This window comes from Girardinichthys multiradiatus, chromosome 5 (genome assembly GCF_021462225.1).
Source record: "Girardinichthys multiradiatus isolate DD_20200921_A chromosome 5, DD_fGirMul_XY1, whole genome shotgun sequence".
In the NCBI taxonomy this organism is placed as follows: Eukaryota; Metazoa; Chordata; class Actinopteri; order Cyprinodontiformes; family Goodeidae; genus Girardinichthys; species Girardinichthys multiradiatus.
Window position 1 is genome coordinate 47,364,222 of NC_061798.1, and position 21,402 is coordinate 47,385,623.

The window sequence follows — 21,402 nt, forward strand, 5'->3', positions numbered from 1 at the left end:
CCACCACCATGTTTCACTGTGTGTCTGGTGGACGGAATTTTTGTGCCAGACTTACATTTGAAAATTGTGGCCAAAAATTCACGTTTAGTTTTTTCAGACCATATTACATTCAGCCACAGGGATTGGAGAGATATAGCCAGGCATGGATGGTTCTTTCAAGATAAATGCTTCTCTCTTCAGTCATATTTTTTTGCCCAAAAATAAAAAGAATAGAATATTGTTGTTACATGTGAGACACAACCAGTACACACCAAAAAATACTGCTGCTCTTTCAGTGTCACAGTCAAGTTCTTTGCAGCCTCCCTGAGCAGTTTCTGTCTTTATATTTATCATTGGTGCTACAGGTACTAAAAAAGATCTGACTACTGTGTTTTAAGTTAAATAAAAAATGTAGTTATTTTGTCCATCCTTCAAATGTTTGCTTTCATTGGTCTGGAACAGAATGTAACTCATTTTAATGATGCGCTTCAGAGAAAACAAACCATTCTGTAGAGACCTGTTTAATTTGAAAAGTTGTAGTGATGGCAAGAAGGAAAACTCCCCTTTAAAAGAACTAAACCTAAAGCAGTAATACAACTTGGCTGAGTGTGAGCGGCCATCTTTCACAACTGACTGGGAGTTTGAGAAGACATACTGAAATACTGAAGCACTGACCAAGGAGTACTTTGTATGTTAAAGAAAAATAAAAAGTTAATGGAAGTAGTAGTTCCTTTCATGGATTCATCTAGTAGAAAAACACAGCTACGCAAATAAGCTTTGAGCCAGTTTTCAAGTCCATAGGATCAAAGAGAGCACATAAAGTTAGTCACAGCAAAAGCTCAGCCAGCGGCTATGTCTAGGAGAGGGACGAGGTTAAACACTGAAAGACAGGGCCAAGTATATCCTCTATAGAAGAACATGAAGGTGTTGGCAGCCGTAGCTCAGCTGATGCCCCCCTCCAGAAAGGTGTCACAGCTGAACAGAACACCAGGCTAGATGTAGCTTCTTTTATTCATTATTTATTTATTTATTTTGTTTTTTCAGATTTAGCTTCTATGAAGAGAAGAGACAGAGAGAGAACATAAAGATAAAAGCTGAAATAACAGCAAATACAGCAACATTGGAGAGTAGTAAGAGAATGTAGTAGAGTGGAGAAAGGTGGTATAGACAGAAGCAGTGATGCATTCTCTATTATCCTTAGAATATGTTTTAAAACCTTTAGTTCATTCAGCTGCACAGTTTACAAAAATAATGGCGCTATGTTTGCTTTGGGATTATTTGTAGTACTTTAAATTCATATGAGGGTCTATGCAATGAGTATTTATTTGTAGGTGAGTAATACATTACAAGTAACAGTCTTGGGAAGGTGTTATTTTAAAGCATCATGAATTAAAAAACCCTTAGATTGATCTTTTATTTACTTAATGACACATTCGTTAGCAGTAAAGTGCAAAGCCTCCAATCGTCCTTCATTTCTTAATGTTTTGCTTCCAAGGAGCTAAATTTTGTAATGATGTTTAAAAGTGCTCTTGATCAATAGTTCTCCAGGCATCCACACTTGTTGACACCTCTGATTAAAAAGTAAAGTAAAGTAATATTTTGTTGCAGCAGCATCATCTCAGACAAAAAAAAATATTAAAAAACAATTCAACATTTGATGTGAGGGTAATGTTCATTCAGCTTTGGGAAAGAAAGTTGACATTAATGAATAACGAATTTGACTAAATTACTAGCATCACAAGTATTGGTTTTTAATTTCTACAAAATAAGTGTAAATGAAGCATTTCAAAAATGTCAATTTCCTTTTTAAAGTCGATGAGTGTTTGGGGACTCTCAGTCAGTCATTCATTACTTCCTGTTTCTCTGATGATTAAGCCCTGTCCAACTACCCAGAGAAGTCGGCTTACTTTTAATTTTCCCACATTAACGTATGATAAGAAACGCGCGAGGGATCTGTGAGATATTTAGATGATCCAAAAATTTGCACGTACATTTGTATGTGTGTGTATTATATCCACATCAGATGGTGGAAAGCAGTCTGAAGTTAAAGCCTGAGGTCAACCAACTGCTGCCTTGCAGAGAACGAATCGAGCAGTGAGAGGCGGAGAAGAGCAGGTCAACTGCTGCACATTAGTGAATACGATGCAGAGAGGATTCATAAACGGCCACATTCTACAACTGAATAATAAGTGTGCAGTGTATAATCTGTTTGCCCCTCCATTCTCAGCCTAGCACTGTTTGCAAATAGGAGCACACTGGATTTATTGTCATATTTGGTTTAAAATGTAAAAAGCTTCAAATTCTGAGGCGAGATAATCTGAAAACAGCAAGTGATGGTTTGCATGTCTTTAAACACCTTGCAATGTATGTAACCCACCAAAACTACTTCATGTAAAAAATGTATCAGCTTTATGCCTAAAGCTATGACAGAGTGTACTGTAGGCACAGCTGGTTTATATGCTCAGTCATCTTCCCTCCATGTTCCTGCTTTGTTTTGTTTAATTTCATATTCTTTAGTTCACCTATTTGGATTTTGGAGCTTGGACTTTGCAAGTTTATTAAATCCCTTTATGTTTGCATCCACCTCTGCCTCTCTCTTGCCTGTATTTGGGTTTTTCACACATCCACTCTGACAATGATGACATTCGTTACAGGTTTGTACATGACTGACCGGCAATGTAGACCATACACCATATTTGTTTGCATGTTCCCAGGCAGTGTAGCTGCTAAGTTCTAAAAGGGTTCATGGTGTGTTTTAGTAATTAAGGGGAAAACACAAAATATCAAGTAAGCTTTTATTAATACCTTTAATACTTTTTAAAAGTTGTGCTTGTTGAATTTGATTTAAAGGCCAACTGGCTGCATATCTAAAGGCTTAACCTTCCAGCATCTCTGCCAACAAGGGCTACTTACCTTGCTGCCTGCAACTGGCTAGACAGTCTTGCATTTTTTATGCATAAAGGTAGGAAAAAGGACAGCCTTCAATGATTTGCAATATTTATTCAGCTATTTCACGGTAGCTGCACGGTGGTGCAGTTGGTAGCACTGTTGCCTTGCAGCAAGAAGGTCCTGGGTTCAATTCCTGGCCAGGAGTCTTTCTGCATAGCGTTTGCATGTTCTCTAAAGACATGCCTGTTAGGTTAATTGGTCTTTCTAAATTGCCCTTAGGTGTATGAATGAGTGTGCATGGTTGTTTGTGTGTTGCCCTGCGATGGACTGGCAACCTCTCCAAAAGCTCCAGGAAAATGATCCTCAGGAGCCAGCAGCAGCGGCAGGACCTTAAAGTAATAAATGTGAAGCGCAATAAGTGACCCTCCTGTGATCGCCGCAGGATCGGATGCTGCCTCCATTCCCATCCCTTCATCATGCTGCCTGGCACGGCTCAGTCTGGCTGAGATGCTGCAAAGCGGGCAGGTTTATGAACGCTCCTCAGTGTGAGGCTGCGTCCATCGGTCAGCCAGCGGTGACTCATTGCGCACGGTCAGTCGGTCGACTGGAGGCTTGGATTTGGCGCTGCTCGGCCGTGGGAGATCGATACCTCTGAGATTCATTTTCTGGTGGAAGGCGTGGCTTGGTGTCACCGACACTGGGGTGAATTTTCCATATTCATTCTTCATCTCACGAACAGAAGCGCGCAAACGGCACCCGATTAGACGGGACATCAAGGTAAACCGACCTCGTTTTCTTCATAATCAGACTGTTAATTAATCGCTTCCGTTTGCAGATGTCTGCAAGGTCAGATCCGACCTGTAAATCTCAGAGACATGGAGCTCCGGTGCATGACACAGATCTTAATTGGGCTGAATAGGTCGAGTGCATCACTTGAATGCAGACTGCTTTGCATCAACTCATGGTGTTTATGCACTCGGGTTTTGTTTCGTATCATTTGCAAACTGCTGCAGAGAGAAAAAAAAAAAAAAAAAACGTAACCAGCTAGGCGTTTAATTGTCGAACATCCAATTGCAGCCAGGACACGGTCTCTATAAACATTTGCGCTTTGAGGACTGACAGACGGATGCATTGTGGCAAAGCAAACACACACAGATGGGCCAAACCTGTCCATGACCCAAACCACCAACCAATTCGGTCCCGTTTTAATCAGACTAACAGGTATTAAAGTGCTTATGGAGGCAAGTTATATGAAACACAATAATTAGAACATACATGCAGAACAATAAGAATGAATAAGATGCTGAGTTTAATATTACAATTTAAAACTTAATGCATTAGTTCCTATTATTATAGCCTTTATCATTAACCTGGGCAAAGATAAAATACAAAATTTTCTTTATTTGTAATGGAACTTTGGATGATGCTTGGACATGTTGAGCATCATCACCACTTAGAGAAATATGTGGCACCACGGGTCAAGGCAGTCAATTTACACAAATCCTTTACTGAACAAAAGAGGATGTAAACAAGGCTTGCTGCTGACAATATGTCCTTGCAAAGGACTGTGAAAGCAAATGGATCCGAATAAATGAGTGCCCATTGAAACATGTTTATTGTCATTTTATTGTATAACTAATAGTGTGCAGCAGAATGATTGTGGTGAGGTTTTCAGACCATCTCTATGCAGTTCCCTTTAATGTACATGTTGGCAGGATGATTCCTCTTCTTTCTGATCAATAACGACTTCTTGAGTTTTTGAGATTTTCAGCTATAGGTTGTTCGATGAGTACAGCTCAGATTCAGAACCTCATTCTTGCTGTCCCTCTAATCATCGCCTTATATAAGTCTCAGCAGCTTCATCAGCCAATTTTCTGATGGTTTAGTTTAGTTTCAACACTTATTCCATTTAGTAATATACAAACTGAAGGCCAAAAGACACAACACAAATGAAAAACCAGAAGTGTGTAGGTTGAAGTTAAAGCTTATATAGCATATATACGTTAGCATTAAGAAGATAATAAAATACACAGACCATATATGCTAAATACTATGTCAAATAAATTCCACATTTAGATTACTATTGGATGATTTTGTCATTTTTACACACACTTTAACACAGTTTCAGATTGCAGTTAATTTTAAATGATCACAACAACAGTTTCACTTTTTATACACCCGTAAAAGATACATGGTAACATTTAAGGTTTTTCTGAACCTTCGGTTCAGTGAAAACATAATTTTCTCTTAATTTATACATTTTTCCCCCTCTTTTTAAACATTGATTATTCTTTGCTTTGTATGTAATTTTAATAATGTTTCTAAATTTATAACCTAATTCTTACCTAATTGTTGGTAAGATTTGTTGTTTACAGCACATATAGCTTTCTCTGGTAAATATTGGGTTTGCATTTGTTATATATTTACTTTCCCAGATTTATATGGGATTTCTATTTATTTATAGAAATCCCATATAAAATATAAATATATTTATATTTATATTTATATTTATATTTATATTTATATTTATATTTATATTTATATTTATATTTATATTTATATGGGACTATCAAGGAGTTATATAAAATAACTCACTCTTGCCAGAAAGGGTCCTTGACGTTGTGCAATATTACATTTGATTTGAGTATATTGTTCTTAATATAATTAACGTGTGATTAACATGTTATCAGCAATGGCTCCTAAAAACTTGGTTTCCTAAATAATGTCAATTTCACCTTTATTTTAATTTATCTGTGGTTATAAGATGGGATATTTTGGAATTTATTGCTTTGTTTTATCCAGGGTGAATGGATAATTTGTTGGCATCAAACCATTTTTAAATGAATTCAGTTGATTTTCTGTTGCATAAAAAAAACTGTTTCAGATTTTTTTCCACTACAGAAAAAAGATTGTGTCATCAACAAATCTGCAACTATGAAACTAAACGTAAATCATTCATATACATGAAAATAATAGTTGTCTAAATATCAAACCCTGAGGGCCACATTTACATTTGGCAACTCAGAATTACTATTTAGGTGCACTTGAATCTGACTCCATATTTGTTAATTTACACATAGGTAGTTTAAAATCAACTGTTTCAAGTGATTTTGAGGTAGAACGGTAGTCAGATTTTGTTCTGATACCATACTATTGTCCAAACTATATGTTTTTCTTTTCAATAAAGTTTTTTTTTTTACGCTCATAGAAATCATTTTTGTTTTATTGTGGAGAGGTGAAATTACATGGAAATCGGTTTACAATTTGATAAGTGGTATACTGGTAAGAAGGAGTGCAGTCATTTGTGTATAGAGCATATGGTAGGGGGCCAGGAACGCAGCCCTGGGGAGAGTTAGTGCTGAGTGTATGGAAGGGAGAGAATTGGAGGCTGACTTTCACTTTGCTACCAAGTCTTACTCAGGAGAAGGTTAATAACCAGTATGTCTGGAAGGATGGTGTTGAAGACGGAGCAGTTGTGGCTAAAGAGCATTCTCACCTATAGCGTCCTCACTAGATCTATCTGCACAGTAGGCATACTGATGTGAACCGCAGTATGTTTACATAATTCACACAAATGACATACAAAACAGCACCCAGAGGGAGAGCCTAAAGCTGCTTTGGTTTCTACACCGCCATCTGCAGTATGTCAACACACTCTCTGCTACAGCTCTGTAGAATGCTGTGTGGAAGCTACTGGGAAAATGCAGTTTTTGCTGGGCCCATCTTCTGATCCTAGCGCAGTTCTTCCATAGGGTCAGGTCCTCAGAGATCTGCAGACTATCTATTAGGAGTGTAAGGAGATCTCGATGCACAAGATCTGACGAAATTCAATTTCCACAGTTTTCTGATGGTTTATCCTAGTTTCTGTTGGTAAGTTGAAGTCTGTCTCATGAAGCTCTATGTAGTGGCTTTCAGAATGTGACTTTCTGGTGAAGTAGGTTACATTGGAAGGTGTGGGCTTTAAGTTTGAAACCCTGTTTTATCTGTTTGAGCGTCTTAGTTTGAAGAAAGAAAGACATTAGCTCTTGAGCTGCCTTGATGGAACCTGCTCACAAACTGTAACACTCGGTTACAAAAGTATCAAGAAAGCCTTCTGCACTTTGAAATCTGGCAGCATTTTGAGTATTCAGTTGATAAAAGACAAGTTGACCGAGCAACAGCCATGATTCAATTCATTTATAATTGTGAGAATACTGTGGCTGGGTAAAATGCCAAAACATGTACTAAAGTTAGTTTTTTTCTGTAATCATCTCATTCAAAATCTAATTAGACAAATAATTATTTTCAAAGCTATACAGAGCAATTCTACACTGAACAGAGATTCTTTAAAATACTCTGAAATTTATGAAACCTTTGTTTCTCTTGTGAAAACACAGACAGTCAGCAGTTTTCTCCAAAATATTGATAAAATGTCATCCTGTTTTGAGAACCAAAAAGAGGGTCTTGTTTTGTGAGCTCATTGAACCGTTACGACCCCTGCCATCCCTCCGAGATCGGTTAAATTGTCATCAGAGTTTTACAGGAGTATTATATGTTCTTCACATTACATAATTTCTAAATATTTTCAGATATGATTTTAATTCAATAAATCATGCAAAAAAGTCTGTAGAAGTCCAAAACCTCAGCAATAAACATGAAATTACCTGAATCAGTAACTAACACAGCCTTCTTCCAACATTTAGCATCTCTTGATCAAAACAAAATTGATGAGATTTAAAATGATAATGTGGGAATAAGTTGTTGAAGGGAGGTTAAGAACAAAGTGAGGATCAGTGAACAGCAGAATGGTTTCATGCAGAGAAATAGCCTTATATTTAAGATGTTTCCTTTGGAAGTGTTGTCGGAAGGAATTAGACTGTGTCTTTGTGCATCCAGAGAAGGGATAGGATGTTAAGAGAAGAACTGTGGCAAAGAAGTATGTAAGGGTGATGCATAACCCATACAAGGACTGTGAGACAGTGGTGAGGTGTGTGGTTAGAGTGAAGAAGGGATAGGCAGGAGTCCAAATGAAAATCGTGTTTGCAGGCAACATGATCTGTAGTGAGAGTAAAGGAAACAGATGGAAGAGAGTGGAAAAGAGTGGTAAAGGTGTGATCTATAGAGTGGAGAAATAAGTCAGTAGCAAGACAGAAGGCACGTGTTAATGAGAAGAAGACAGGTGGAACAATGAAGCGACAAGGAGAGATACTTGGATGGATGAGTTTTAGTATCTGTAGTAAACAGAGCAAAGCAACAGGCATTGCACAAGAGAGGGGAAGAAGAGAGTGCAGGCAGAAGGAAATGGATGGAGACGAGTGTCAGGAGGGATTTGTGACTGGATAGCTACAAGAGTGAAAAGAAAAGTTTCCAAGATGCTAGTAAGACCTGCTGTATAGTGTAGAGTCAATGGCAATAACACAAATATAAAAAGCAGTGCAGAGGGATGGCTGGAGATGCTCAGATTTTAATTCAGATTGTCAAAAATGGTCAGGATTTAAAAAATAGAATATCAAAGAAAAAGCTCAGGTTGAGCCAATTAGAGACACGGAGGCAGAGCTGAGATGGCCTACTAGGCATGTGCGGAGGTGGGATAGTTTCAAAGTCTTACGAAAAGGGAACCAAATGGTTGTAATAAATAACATGTCATTTAGAATTACATTTTTCACAATATCGATTCTAAGTTAATGGTAAAAACATTCCTTCGTCAGTACTGTCAAATAAAGCATGTCATGCTAAAAAAACAATGTGTACCTGCAGCTTTTCTATAAATTTGGATGTATTTGATCTGTAGAATCAGATTATTTCTAGAAATGCACTAATGAGTTGTGTTCGAATAAACCAATTTTTCCTCAATTGACTCTGGTCGATAATCAGAGGGTCAAATGCTTAAAAATTCTTTTATTTTCAGAAAAACCTTTTCTGTCAAATCCATGCATGAAAAATGAAAATTCTCACATTAATTATACCTCCAAATTTATCTAAATCTATGGTCAGAAAGTCAAACCTCAATATTGTGAATCAGTATTGAATGGTAGAAATCTAAACGTGTATCTTTATTAATTTGAGTTCAAAACATTGGTAAAATTAGGGCAGTGCAGGGAATAGATTGTTCTAGTGCTTTCATTCTGACAGAAATTATTTTTGTAAGTTGCAAACTGTGAGGAATCAATTTGACAAACTGTGTCATGCAGGTCTGGTCATCTTAGTAAGATTTCTGATACATCGATAAGTGTTTATTACAAATAAACTACCTCTACGCTTCTACTCTCCTCCTTCAGGTTGCTGCATAAAGGGTTCTGATTGCCTGTCTATCTTTGGGAATACAACAATATTTGAAAATTCAAACGGTGAATTCAACATGGGAACTAACCCAAAAAGGACAGTGACAGTCCAGATGGTGCCTCAGCTGGCTGTGGCAGACCCTATGGCCAATAAGGAGTCTAATGCCAACTGGGATATCGAGCCACACCTGAAACTCTCTCAGGTTTGTCCAAACGCCCCCCTCACCTCCCCCAACCTGCAGGATAACCTGCCTACGTCAGGCGCTGCTGCCAACACTGTCCTACGTGTCCATAAATCCTCATCAAAGGGAGGTGAAGCAGTTAGCAGCGTAGTGGCAGACACGCCAGCAGGGGGCAACGGGAAGCAGACACAATCTGAACCTGGTACAGCTGGTGAGCAGCACCCAGCTAACCTGTTGCTAACAGGCCAACCTGGGAGTGAGACAAAAAGTGATGACAGGGACTCTAATGCTAACATAAAAACATCTAATGGAAAAGATACGTGTGCGGCCGGGTTACCGACTGCAGCCCCAGTGTCCAAGGTCGACGTGCGCAGCTACGACTCCAGTATAAAAGGGACGAGTTCTTCGGAGACAGCGTCTGTGCAGCCCGCATCTTCAACCAAACCCAAAGCACAAAAGAGCAGCAATAAAAATAAAAATCCCTGCAACACCAGTGAATTAGGAAATTCAGCATCTGCATCCCAACAGGATATTCAGGCTTCCCATAACAAATCTACTGCAGTATTACAGAAGACGCAAAAGCCAGATAATTCACAAAAAAGCTCATCGAGCTCTCTAACTGCAAAACCTGAAAACAGGTTGGAAACTGTAGCCCCCCTTACCTCCACTAAACTTCCACCACCAAGTAAAGGAGCAGAAATCACCACTACAGTTGAAAATACATGTTCATCACATTCAGAGAGGGATTTCCGAGTAGTAATGGCAGCACAGGTCTCCTCCAATAAACATCACCCTGCACCTACAGAGAAGGATTCATCCAGTGTGCCCCAAGCAGCAAAAAACAAGCCAACGTGTGGGCAGGTGTCTGAGGAAACCTGCCAGATTGACACAGCTGTCTGCGCAGGACAGCAGCACAGCACACACTATAAGGAGGCTTCCACAATGACCTCATTTGTGCCGCCAGCCAAACAGTGTCATGATATGGAGGTCCAGGCCGTAGCAAACACATCCAGTAAAGCTGTGGGTACGAGTCCGAGTCTGTTGCGCTTTACTTCCACTCGCAGGCTAAGCAGCGGTGTTGGTGTCACGAGGGAAGAGGCGCAGAGTCTAGATGTTGTGTTCCCAGTTCATGAAGGCGTGGGTCCCTATCAGATCTACACAACTTCCCTGTCCGCCATAGAGAGACTCACTGTAGAGGCAGAGATGTGCCCCAATCAGGCTGCAGGTCTAAGCTCCACAACTGTGTCCCAGCAGCTTGACTCCAGGTTAGGAGCCAAGCCCAAGGAACCTGGATCTGCTCTGAGCAGTATTCAGCCAGTTTATCAAATCAACATTGAACACAGCAACCACAAGAAGGACACAGTGACAAGCGGGGTTGAAATATCTTCAACTGCTAAAGCTTCCTCTCTGAAAGCAGGCGCATCCCCAGAGACAGACGGTGCTTATGCTGACAGAAACAATGCGCTTTCTCAGGGTCTGCCAGCAACCACAATGACAGCAAAAACAGCAGCAAAGTCAAAAACAAATTCAGCTGAGCAGGAGATAAAGCCAGAAAACAATGAAGAGCAGGACGATCAGACGCAGAAGGATAAAAGCGTCCATGATGTCATCTGGGACGAACAAGGGATGACGTGGGAGGTCTACGGAGCCTCTGTGGACCCGGAATCGCTTGGTTTTGCCATTCAGAGCCACCTGCAGTGTAAAATCAGGGAGCAGGAGAAGAAGCTGATTGCCCAGACTTCCTTCCGAAAGTCCATCTCCGGTGTTGATTCACCACAACGTGGGGAAAAGAACAAAAGGAGGCAGCAGAACATTTTCAGGTCAATGCTGCAAAATGTCAGGAGGCCCAACTGCTGTGTGCATCCCCCTCCCTCCTCTGTTCTTGACTAGCCCTGCACCATGGTGGCCAGCATGAGATTCCTCTGTTTTCCTGGAGGTCACAGTGTTTGTCCTCCCTCTGTCAGGACTGAGATGCCAAGTGAAACATTAACGGGACACCGATCCTTATATGTGAGTATACTGGAATGTTGTAGCATAAGAGTCCAAATATTTGTGACGTTTGTGAACTGATAAAGTAGGATATAGAAGCATAAAATAAACAATTATTTTATAGAAATAGAATGTAATAAAAAGAGAGAAAACACTTTTTAAAAATTATAGTTAAAGGCATGTATCTTAGCTTCAAATGCTTTATGGCTTACAGTTCACACCAATCATAAGGTACGACCTATTGTCACATTTCATTTGTGCAAATATATTGAGCTGATATCTCCTGTGTTGGATTTGGTAAATGTTTTCAAGGTGTTTGGGAGATTTTTGTGTCATGCGTTCATGTATTTTTCACCTGTGTGGTGGCAAAAAAGGGAAGCACTGTATACAACCATAAATGTTATGTTTATTCTCTGTTATTCCTTGGATTTCTATTAAAATAATCTAAAACTATGCTGACTTTCATAAATTATTGCTTTGTAGCAGAAAGCTCCTACAGAATCAATGTTGTTGTGATTAAGGTTGTATTCTCTGGGAAAAGGAGGTTGATTAAACTTTGAAAAACTCGGTTTAATAACAAAAACACTAACTCAATAGGTAGTTTACTTTCCTGAGCAAATAAGTTTCTGGTCCTACTTAATCTTTTCAGATGTTGATGTGTCATCAGTTGTCACCAAAACTTGACATTAGAGTTAACATTTTATTAATTTTTTTCTGACTTTTGTTCTTATCATGGAAAAATGTCTGTCAAGTCAGTCAGTCAGTCAGTCATTTTCTACCGCTTCTTCCATAGTGGGTTGCGGGGAAGCTGGTGCGGGAGGTGGGGTACACCCAGGACAGGTCACCAGTCCATCACAGGGCAACACACACACCCACACACTCATTGACTCCTAAGGGAAATTTTACCTAACAGAAATGTTTTTGGGCTGTGGGAGAAAGCCGGAGCACCCAGAGAGAACCCAGGCATGCATGGGGAGAACACGTAAATTCCATGCAGAAAGGCCCCCGGTCGGGAGTCGAACCCAGGACCTTCTTGCTGCAAGGCACACTGGAGGTGATGGCCCAAAGATCGGCAAAAAGCGATGAAGAGCTCCTGAGGTTCCCAAACCAGACACCCTCCTCCTGACAACAACACCTTGAGATCCTGTCCATGAACACCTCAAACAGGATTGGTGACAAGAGGCAGCCCTGGTGGATTCCAACGCACACTAGGAACAGGGCCGACTTTGAGCCAAGAATGCAGACACAGTTCTTCCTTTGGGCACACAGGGATTAGATTGCTTTTAAAGCCACTCAGATACCTCATACTCCTGCAGCACTCCCTACAAAGTAACTCGGGGGACACAGCCGTAGGCCTTCTCCAGATCAACAACATGTACACCAGAGAAGCATATTGCTATGAGCACATCAGGTATTTTGCGGGGGTAAAGACCTAGTTGACTGTTCCATGGCCAGGATGAAAGCCACATTGCTCCTCCTGGATCCGAAGTTCTACTATCAGTCGGAACCTCCTCTCCAACACCCCCAAGTAAACTTTTCCAGGGAGGCTAAGAAGTGCAATCCCTCGATAATTGGAGCAGACTCTCCGGTCCCCTTTCTCAAATATTGGGACCATCACCCCATTCTGCCATCTGTGTTGTCCCGATCTTCCATGAAACATTGAAGAGGCATGTCAATACTGACAGCCTCACAATGTCCAGAGCCTTCAGAAGCTCAGAACAAATAATCCACACCTCGCACCAGCCACCGGGGAGCTTTTTAACTACCTCGGTGACCTCTGCCACAGTGATGGAATCACGTTCTCCCTTCAGGCTCTGCCTGAGGACATGGTGACCTCAAATGGATGTGGAGATCCTCAAATTGCTCCTTCCACCGCCTAACGATGTCTTTAGTCTGGGTCCACAAATCCCTTCCCAAAGCATATACAGCTTGGGATGGTACCTGTTTCCCCCTTTTTAAGCACAAAGAGAACCTGACCAAGTACAAAAAGCAGTTTTAAATGATGATTTTACTTATGGAATAATAAAAGCCAGCATTAACAGCTGAACATTTATTTAGTTATTTTTAGGATTCAGGGAAGTAACTGGAATTGTCTAGGATGCTAAATGAAGAGGTCCATCAAGGATATTTTTAAGGTACTTGGAAAAAACATATTTGAATACACGGGGAAGTTCAGGTCTGGCGTATTTGTGATCACTACAACATTATATTGTCATTCTTGTCTTCAAAACAGAAAAAAATAAAGCTTCCTGCTGCTGGCTGGATGACCATTCACATGACATACAGGGTTAGGGGGTTAGGGTTAACCCCCTAACCCTAGGGTCAAAGGTTTTAGAACTCCTTTCTCATTTAATGGGTCTCTTTAGTTTCAAGACTATTTATTCTCACTAAAGGCATCAAAACTGTGAATGAACTCATATGGAATTATGTAGCAAACAAAAATTGTTAAAGAACCTTAAATATGGTTTTTATTTTAGATTCCTTAAAGTAGCCCCCCTTTGCTGTGATGACTGAATATTAACCTTTGGCCGTTTCTCAATGAACCTCCGGGAGGTTCTTTTAAGACTCTTTGGAAAACCATTTCAGGTGAGCGCCTCATGAAGCTCATGGAGAGGATACAAAGCAAAGCAGTAATCAAAGCAATATAAAAATGTATTATTTCACACTTTTTGTTTACTACATAATTCCATGTGTGTTCTTTTACAGTTTTGGTCCCTTTGGTGAGAATCTACAATGTAAATAGTCATGAAAAAAAAGAGACCCATTAAGTGAGAAAGTGTATCTAAAACCTTTTGACCAGTAGTGTGTGAGGATTTTGATGTCATCTGTTTATATAAAAGGAAAATTAGCTCTATGTATCCTTTTCTTCAGGAAATATCCCCCTTTCAGCATCTAATGAGTGTGGCATTAAATAAGGTGCCAAGTGACAATGGTAGGTATGAATGTTGAAGTAACACTAGAACATAAAATTAGGCCAATATTTCACAATGCTCTGATGCTTTTGACTATGTGTGTGATCCAAGTGAAACTGTCTGAGAATTAAAGAGCAGGAGGAATGAAGAGAGCTGTCCATAGAAGACACAGTTTAATGACAATCGTCAGAGGGCTGCTTCAGTTTTTTGTAGATGCTGCTACAAAAATAAATGTTAAGCTTGATAAAAGAACAGTGTTTGTTAAGAGGCATGACTGCATGGGTCTGTGTAATTTCCAAACAGCCAAATTTCATGTACCCATTTAAAAAAGCCTTAAGCACTTTGCTTTTCAATGCTGCTCAGATTTTAATTGACATTAATGTGTTTTGGTCCAGTACAGACAACAGTGGTGCTGTTTTGTCTTTTTTCCCCATTTTATTTTAATTTCAGTGCAAACAAGGTTGTTAAAGGTCACCTATGGGCCTGGAGGTTTTAATTCTTTTAAAAATGTCTAACTTCCAAATGTAGACCAGCTGCATTTTTAAGTCCAAACATTAACTGATCAGCTGACGATTTTATGAAATAGGTAATGGCTCTTATAAGATTTTTATCTTTTTTGTGAAAAACTTTGTTTGGGTTCACAAAGATAACACCTTTCAGTGTAAATGTACTATCCTGGTTGGTGTTTAACACTGATTCTGTCCGACTTCTGTTGCTGTCTTAACAAGCATGTCACTTCATGTTAACGTCTAGATGTGAAAGCAGGACCAAAAAAGTCCTCAGTATCTACAGTGGTGCTGTGAAATGTCACAAAGTGTAAGTCTGAAATGTCTAATCCTAGTTCTTGTTTCTCTTTGATTCTTCGGGATCAGAGGACACAGTCAAACACTAAAGTCCCACTTATATCTGTCTCCTCAAGGTGTAAGCATTGACCTCTATTTCTTTTTGTAATGCTGAGTGATGGTTGATAAACGGACAGCGATCTGTTGAGTCCTTAAATATGAATTTCCGCCTTATATTTAAATTAATTTCTCCTTTTCCAGAGGTCAATTTCTATTTCACACATCAGCTTTGCCCCTTCCTGTCGTTGCAGGCTCCAGCCTTAAGCTTGTGTCTTTCACCCTCGCTTTAATTAGCTGTCTTTCAGTTTTCATTTGTTATGAGGACAGCAGAGAGGAAGATATATTTCAGTGACAAGAGAAGTGGACAGAAACTTTAGCTGTGTGCCTTTGAGTAGAAAAAATGTTTCAGTGCTGTCATGCTAGATGACGCTGACTCTATAACATAAAGAATCATCGTGAAAGGCCTTTGCAGCTCTCCTGGGGTGTACTAAGACTGTAGTAGGCTCTGTACTACACATAAATGGTGGTGTTACTTTATGATTTTGGTGGCTTCATATCAGGATTCTGGGTGGAGAATGGTGGCAACAGAGGCACCATGTCAATGACGAGGGGATCAAGCACACTAGCATTTTTTGATCATCGAGACCTCGAAGCATGACATCCAAACACTGGACATTCATGGACATCTTTTTATGGCAATTTTAGGTTAGCTGTTCTTCGTCTTTATTTAGCCTTGAAAATATGTTTGGCCTTGTTAGCTCATGGGTTTAATCCAAATTTTAAATGATGTCAAAGGCCATGTTTTGTTAGGCCTTTTCATAAAACACATTTAACCAGCAAGAGACTGCTTTATCGTGTCACTTTTTAACCACTTTGTCTAGAGGGAAAGCTGTCGATGCAACAAAAAGTTTGCTTTGGGAATGATAGCCTTGGCATGCTGACTTCATGCCCAGGTATTGGGATCTTCCAATGCGTTGCTGCATTCTGACAGAGTCTAAGAGAATTGTGACAGACTGTGGCCCAACGTGTTTACGATCGTGTGCATCCAATTGGATCCTCACGCTGATCTATAGCACATGCAGGAGAAATAGGAAAAAAGCAGTGAAAAACCTTTGTGGATGAGTACAGGTCCTTCTCAAAATATTAGCATATTGTGATAAAGTTCATTATTTTCCAAAATGTAATGATGAAAATTTAACATTCATATATTTTAGATTCATTGCACACTAACTGAAATATTTCATGTCTTTTATTGTCTTAATACGGATGATTTTGGCATACAGCTCATGAAAACCCAAAATTCCTATCTCACAAAATTAGCATATTTCATCCGACCAATAAAAGAAAAGTGTTTTTAATACAAAAAACGTCAACCTTCAAATAATCATGTACAGTTATGCACTCAATACTTGGTCGGGAATCCTTTTGCAGAAATGACTGCTTCAATGCGGCGTGGCATGGAGGCAATCAGCCTGTGGCACTGCTGAGGTCTTATGGAGGCCCAGGATGCTTCGATAGCAGCCTTTAGCTCATCCAGAGTGTTGGGTCTTGAGTCTCTCAACGTTCTCTTCACAATATCCCACAGATTCTCTATGGGGTTCAGGTCAGGAGAGTTGGCAGGCCAATTGAGCACAGTGATACCATGGTCAGTAAACCATTTACCAGTGGTTTTGGCACTGTGAGCAGGTGCCAGGTCGTGCTGAAAAATGAAATCTTCATCTCCATAAAGCTTTTCAGCAGATGGAAGCATGAAGTGCTCCAAAATCTCCTGATAGCTAGCTGCATTGACCCTGCCCTTGATAAAACACAGTGGACCAACACCAGCAGCTGACACGGCACCCCAGACCATCACTGACTGTGGGTACTTGACACTGGACTTCTGGCATTTTGGCATTTCCTTCTCCCCGGTCTTCCTCCAGACTCTGGCACCTTGATTTCCGAATGACATGCAGAATTTGCTTTCATCTGAAAAAAGTACTTTGGACCACTGAGCAACAGTCCAGTGCTGCTTCTCTGTAGCCCAGGTCAGGCGCTTCTGCCACTGTTTCTGGTTCAAAAGTGGCTTGACCTGGGGAATGCGGCACCTGTAGCCCATTTCCTGCACACGCCTGTGCACGGTGGCTCTGGATGTTTCTACTCCAGACTCAGTCCACTGCTTCCGCAGGTCCCCCAAGGTCTGGAATCGGCCCTTCTCCACAATCTTCCTCAGGGTCCGGTCACCTCTTCTCGTTGTGCAGCGTTTTCTGCCACACTTTTTCCTTCCCACAGACTTCCCACTGAGGTGCCTTGATACAGCACTCTGGGAACAGCCTATTCATTCAGAAATTTCTTTCTGTGTCTTACCCTCTTGCTTGAGGGTGTCAATAGTGGCCTTCTGGACAGCAGTCAGGTCGGCAGTCTTACCCATGATTGGGGTTTTGAGTGATGAACCAGGCTGGGAGTTTTAAAGGCCTCAGGAATCTTTTGCAGGTGTTTAGAGTTAACTCGTTGATTCAGATGATTAGGTTCATAGCTCGTTTAGAGACCCTTTTAATGATATGCTAATTCTGTGAGATAGGAATTTTGGGTTTTCATGAGCTGTATGCCAAAATCATCCGTATTAAGACAATAAAAGACCGGAAATATTTCAGTTAGTGTGCAATGAATCTAAAATATATGAATGTTAAATTTTCATCATTACATTATGGAAAATAATTAACTTTATCACAATATGCTAATATTTTGAGAAGGACCTGTACTATGAGTACTACATGTGTAGCAGCGTCATGGTTCCCTTTAAACCTAAAGATGTTTCTCATTCAAAAAGTCTAGATGCCTGAATAAATTGAGTGGCTGCCATTTGATTGCTTCATTAACCTTTTGTTTTAGGAAGTTATTGTAGCTAAATTTGAATGACGGCATTGCAGGAAACAGGAGGATCTGACAATGGCTGTAAAAAACAGTGGAGAAGAAGAATAGAGGAGGGTGATTAGTAGGAAACAATGAACAGGAGAGTCTGATTAACTAAATGTGGGAAAGGTGTAAGGGAGCATGAACTGAGAAAAAGAATGATAGGGATAAGATAATCTATGCAACTTCACTAAGGAACAAGGCAAACCTGAACGGGATAATAATAACAAAGAAAAGGAATCAAAATGTAGAACATAAGAAAAACACAGATGATTAAACACATGTCATTGGTGTGCTCTCACAGCCAGCATGAGCACTAAATAATCATCTCTGGAGTGTTTCCTCTTTACAAGGGAACTCCCCGGAAACTCTTCCTCTCTTAGACCATCAGTTAAAGACTGATGGTCCGTGAGAGGAAGAAGGAGCCAATTGTTTCAGCCCGAGGGCCTCTCCTGACGCTGAGATGCTGAAACTGATGACAGCAGCGCTCTCACTGCAGGAGTGCAGTAGGAGAGGCTATGCTGCATATTTATTGGAGTTTATTAGAAGTAAATGAGAAATCACTCCCATTTTTCTTCTGCATGCTGTTTGTCTAAATCACCTGCATACAAAATATAAACCCAGTCTCTAAGCTGTTCTGTTATGCTGTTGTGTTTTACTTTCACTCAATCCTTAATATTCATCCCTGGATTTAGGAAGAAACTGACAGCAGCAGCATGACGTTATAGCTGGAACTCAGGTCCAACAGATAAGTTGCTGTTCTTCTGGGATTTGAAATGCGCTTGCAGTGACCCACTTAGCTCCACAAACACACAGACTTCCTCAGTGCACGTAGAAACCTGTACACAGGGCTTTGAAAAATATTTGACCCCTTCTGCTTTTTTGTTGCACCTAAATGTGTCAGATTAGCAAAAACCTTTTTAATATCTGACAAAGATAACCTGCATAAATACCAAAATCAGTTTTCAAATGATAATGTCATTTATTTAGGGAATTGTCCCCCTTTGTTAAACCATAACATGGTTCTGATTCAGCACATTCAGCCACACCAAAGCCAGGTCACTGTCAGATCTGTACAATCAATAAATCAATTAAACAGATCCTGTCCAACAACATGAAGTAGGCCAAAGGATCTTGAAAATTACGCAGTATGCATCGATCTAAATGAATGTAAGAGCAGATGAAAAACAAAGTCATTGACATTTAAAGGGTTATAAATTCACCTCATGCTCAATCACATGTAGCAGGACAATGATCCAAAGAATACTAGCAAATCCACTTTGTTGTGGTGACTCCAACATCTGATGAAGATGCCTTTTGGGTGCCTCCCTTTGAAGATTTCCAGAAACGTCTCAATGGAAGGAGACCTATAAGCAAACCCAGAACTCAATGGAATGGGTTTTCCTCCTGCAACCTAGGATTAGTGGTGGGTTACGCAGCAGACGATGAATGGATGGATGGATGGATGGATGGATGGATGGATGGATGGATGGATGGATGGATGGATGGATGGATGGATGGATGGATGGATGGATGGATGGATGGATGGATGGAGGGTTGGATGGAGGGTTGGATGGAGGGTTGGATGGAGGATGGATCTTTGTGTCTGCCCAGGTTATCTGCATCTGATTTTAAAATTTATTTTAAGTTCTAAAACATTTAAATTTGACAAGAAAGCAAAAACAGAAGATATCTGTGGGGTGGGGGGGCAAATAGTTTTTCATGGCAGTGTATGCTTTATTTGTGCTGGGATTTGAAGTCTAATGCAGTGACCCAGTTAGCTTCTCAAACCCACAGGCTTCCTCGGTGCATGTAGAACCCCCTCATAGGAACCCCTGCAGACTCCACAGCACACAGAGGGAAGCCATTACAGTTATCATCACCTGAATCCACACACATAGACCATTTGTGGCATTAGATGCATATTTTTCATAGGGATGAGTAACAATATTTACAGATCATATTTTAAGATTAGATAGAGGCTAATTAGGGTAGCAGGTGATTAAAGTGATGCCATTTCCTTTAAAATACAGAGCTGAGGATTTCTGGTGAAAATAATTCACATTAAATAGTCTTTAAATATCTTCATTTTGCTCCATTGTGTTTCCCACAATCTGCAATCATCTTGCTTTCATCCCTAAGCCTTTTTTTTCTCACAGCACCTCCTCAATGAACTTGCAATCCCCATTTCTCTCTGTCCCAGACCCCCCATTTTCTCTCTTCAACAATTAAAACCCAACAAAGCAAACCCGGCCAGTAATTAAAGCTTCCCCTCTGCAGAATGGTGTTTTACTCTGAAATGATCCTCATCCTCTCTCATCCCAGCATTATATCAGCCCAATAGCTGGTATTGCTGTTCGTCCTTCTGATGGCCGCCATGTTCCCACAGGAATTTGTGGCCTACATTTGTTTGCGGTGCAGTCTTGGCCTGTGCAAGTGTGTACATGTGTTTGTGGCAAACATGCTATCATAGTTTTGTTTGCTCGCTCTGTCTAAATCTTCAGAACAAGCATGCATATTGCATGTTATTATTGTCATTTGAATATTTAACCTAACAGGCCACGAGTGTGCAGATGGATGTGAAAACGCAACCGGTACAGTATGTGGACATATAGAAAAGGGTCACCTTCAGAGAGAAATTTAACCTATCAACATTTATTACCTTTATTAATGAGTTTTGGATAAATCATTCTCTTTAAAGAATCATCTTTCTTTACTGACCTTATCGTAATAAGCAGCTTTTGCCACATCAGTGCTCTTTTAAAATTTCAGCAATGGAGTCCAAACCATGGAGAAAATACATTAATTAGGGACCGATTGCTACTTCAGATTATTTCTCAGCAGAAGAGAGTCCAGATGATTATTACAGGGAAAAAAACAATCATGTGTGTTTGAATGTTTAATTCAATCAAATACGGAGATCTTCTTTTTTTTTTATCTCATCAGCTCTTACCTCAGTGCTTTTGTCAAACCAAATCCTGTCTCTCTGCGGTGTCTACATCTGAAAAGGAGAATACTCAAGGGAGTCCACCAAATAATAAAGAAATCATCAACAATACTCTATTCATACTTTACTGGTGGACTGCGCAAATGGTGGTCATAGGAATATAAATCATGGAAGAGGTTTATTTTTTTATAATTGACGGGCCTAAAGTGTTAAAAATCCAAAGTTAGGTGTTAGAAGGTGGTTCTTGGAGTGGGGCCCCAGAATGGCAAGAAGAAGCAGCTTGATGTGAGATAAAGGTTTAATTTAACAAAAACCTATAGTGGGCAGGCAGTAATAGATGTAGGCATGAACATGAGCAGGCATGGCAAACAGTATGTATCCGCAAGGAATAGACAGAGCAGCAGAGTATAAAGGAACCTGGCCCAGGTGAAAACAGAGAAACTGATTGGCATAAGTAGGTGGACTGGATGAAGCTGATTACTATGGCAGAGACTGAAAACAAAACATGACTGG

General features: G+C 40.2%; 1 protein-coding gene across 1 annotated transcript; it reads left to right on the forward strand.

Annotated features, from left to right (window-relative positions):
- The first annotated feature begins 3,255 nt into the window (after positions 1 to 3,255).
- Positions 3,256 to 11,752, forward strand: gprin3b (GPRIN family member 3b). Its single transcript, XM_047366109.1, has 2 exons — positions 3,256 to 3,645; positions 9,126 to 11,752. Exon 2 carries the CDS (start codon positions 9,206 to 9,208, stop codon positions 11,198 to 11,200), a length of 1,995 nt encoding a protein of 664 aa, XP_047222065.1. The 5' UTR covers positions 3,256 to 3,645; positions 9,126 to 9,205; the 3' UTR covers positions 11,201 to 11,752.
- The last annotated feature ends 9,650 nt before the right edge of the window (positions 11,753 to 21,402 follow it).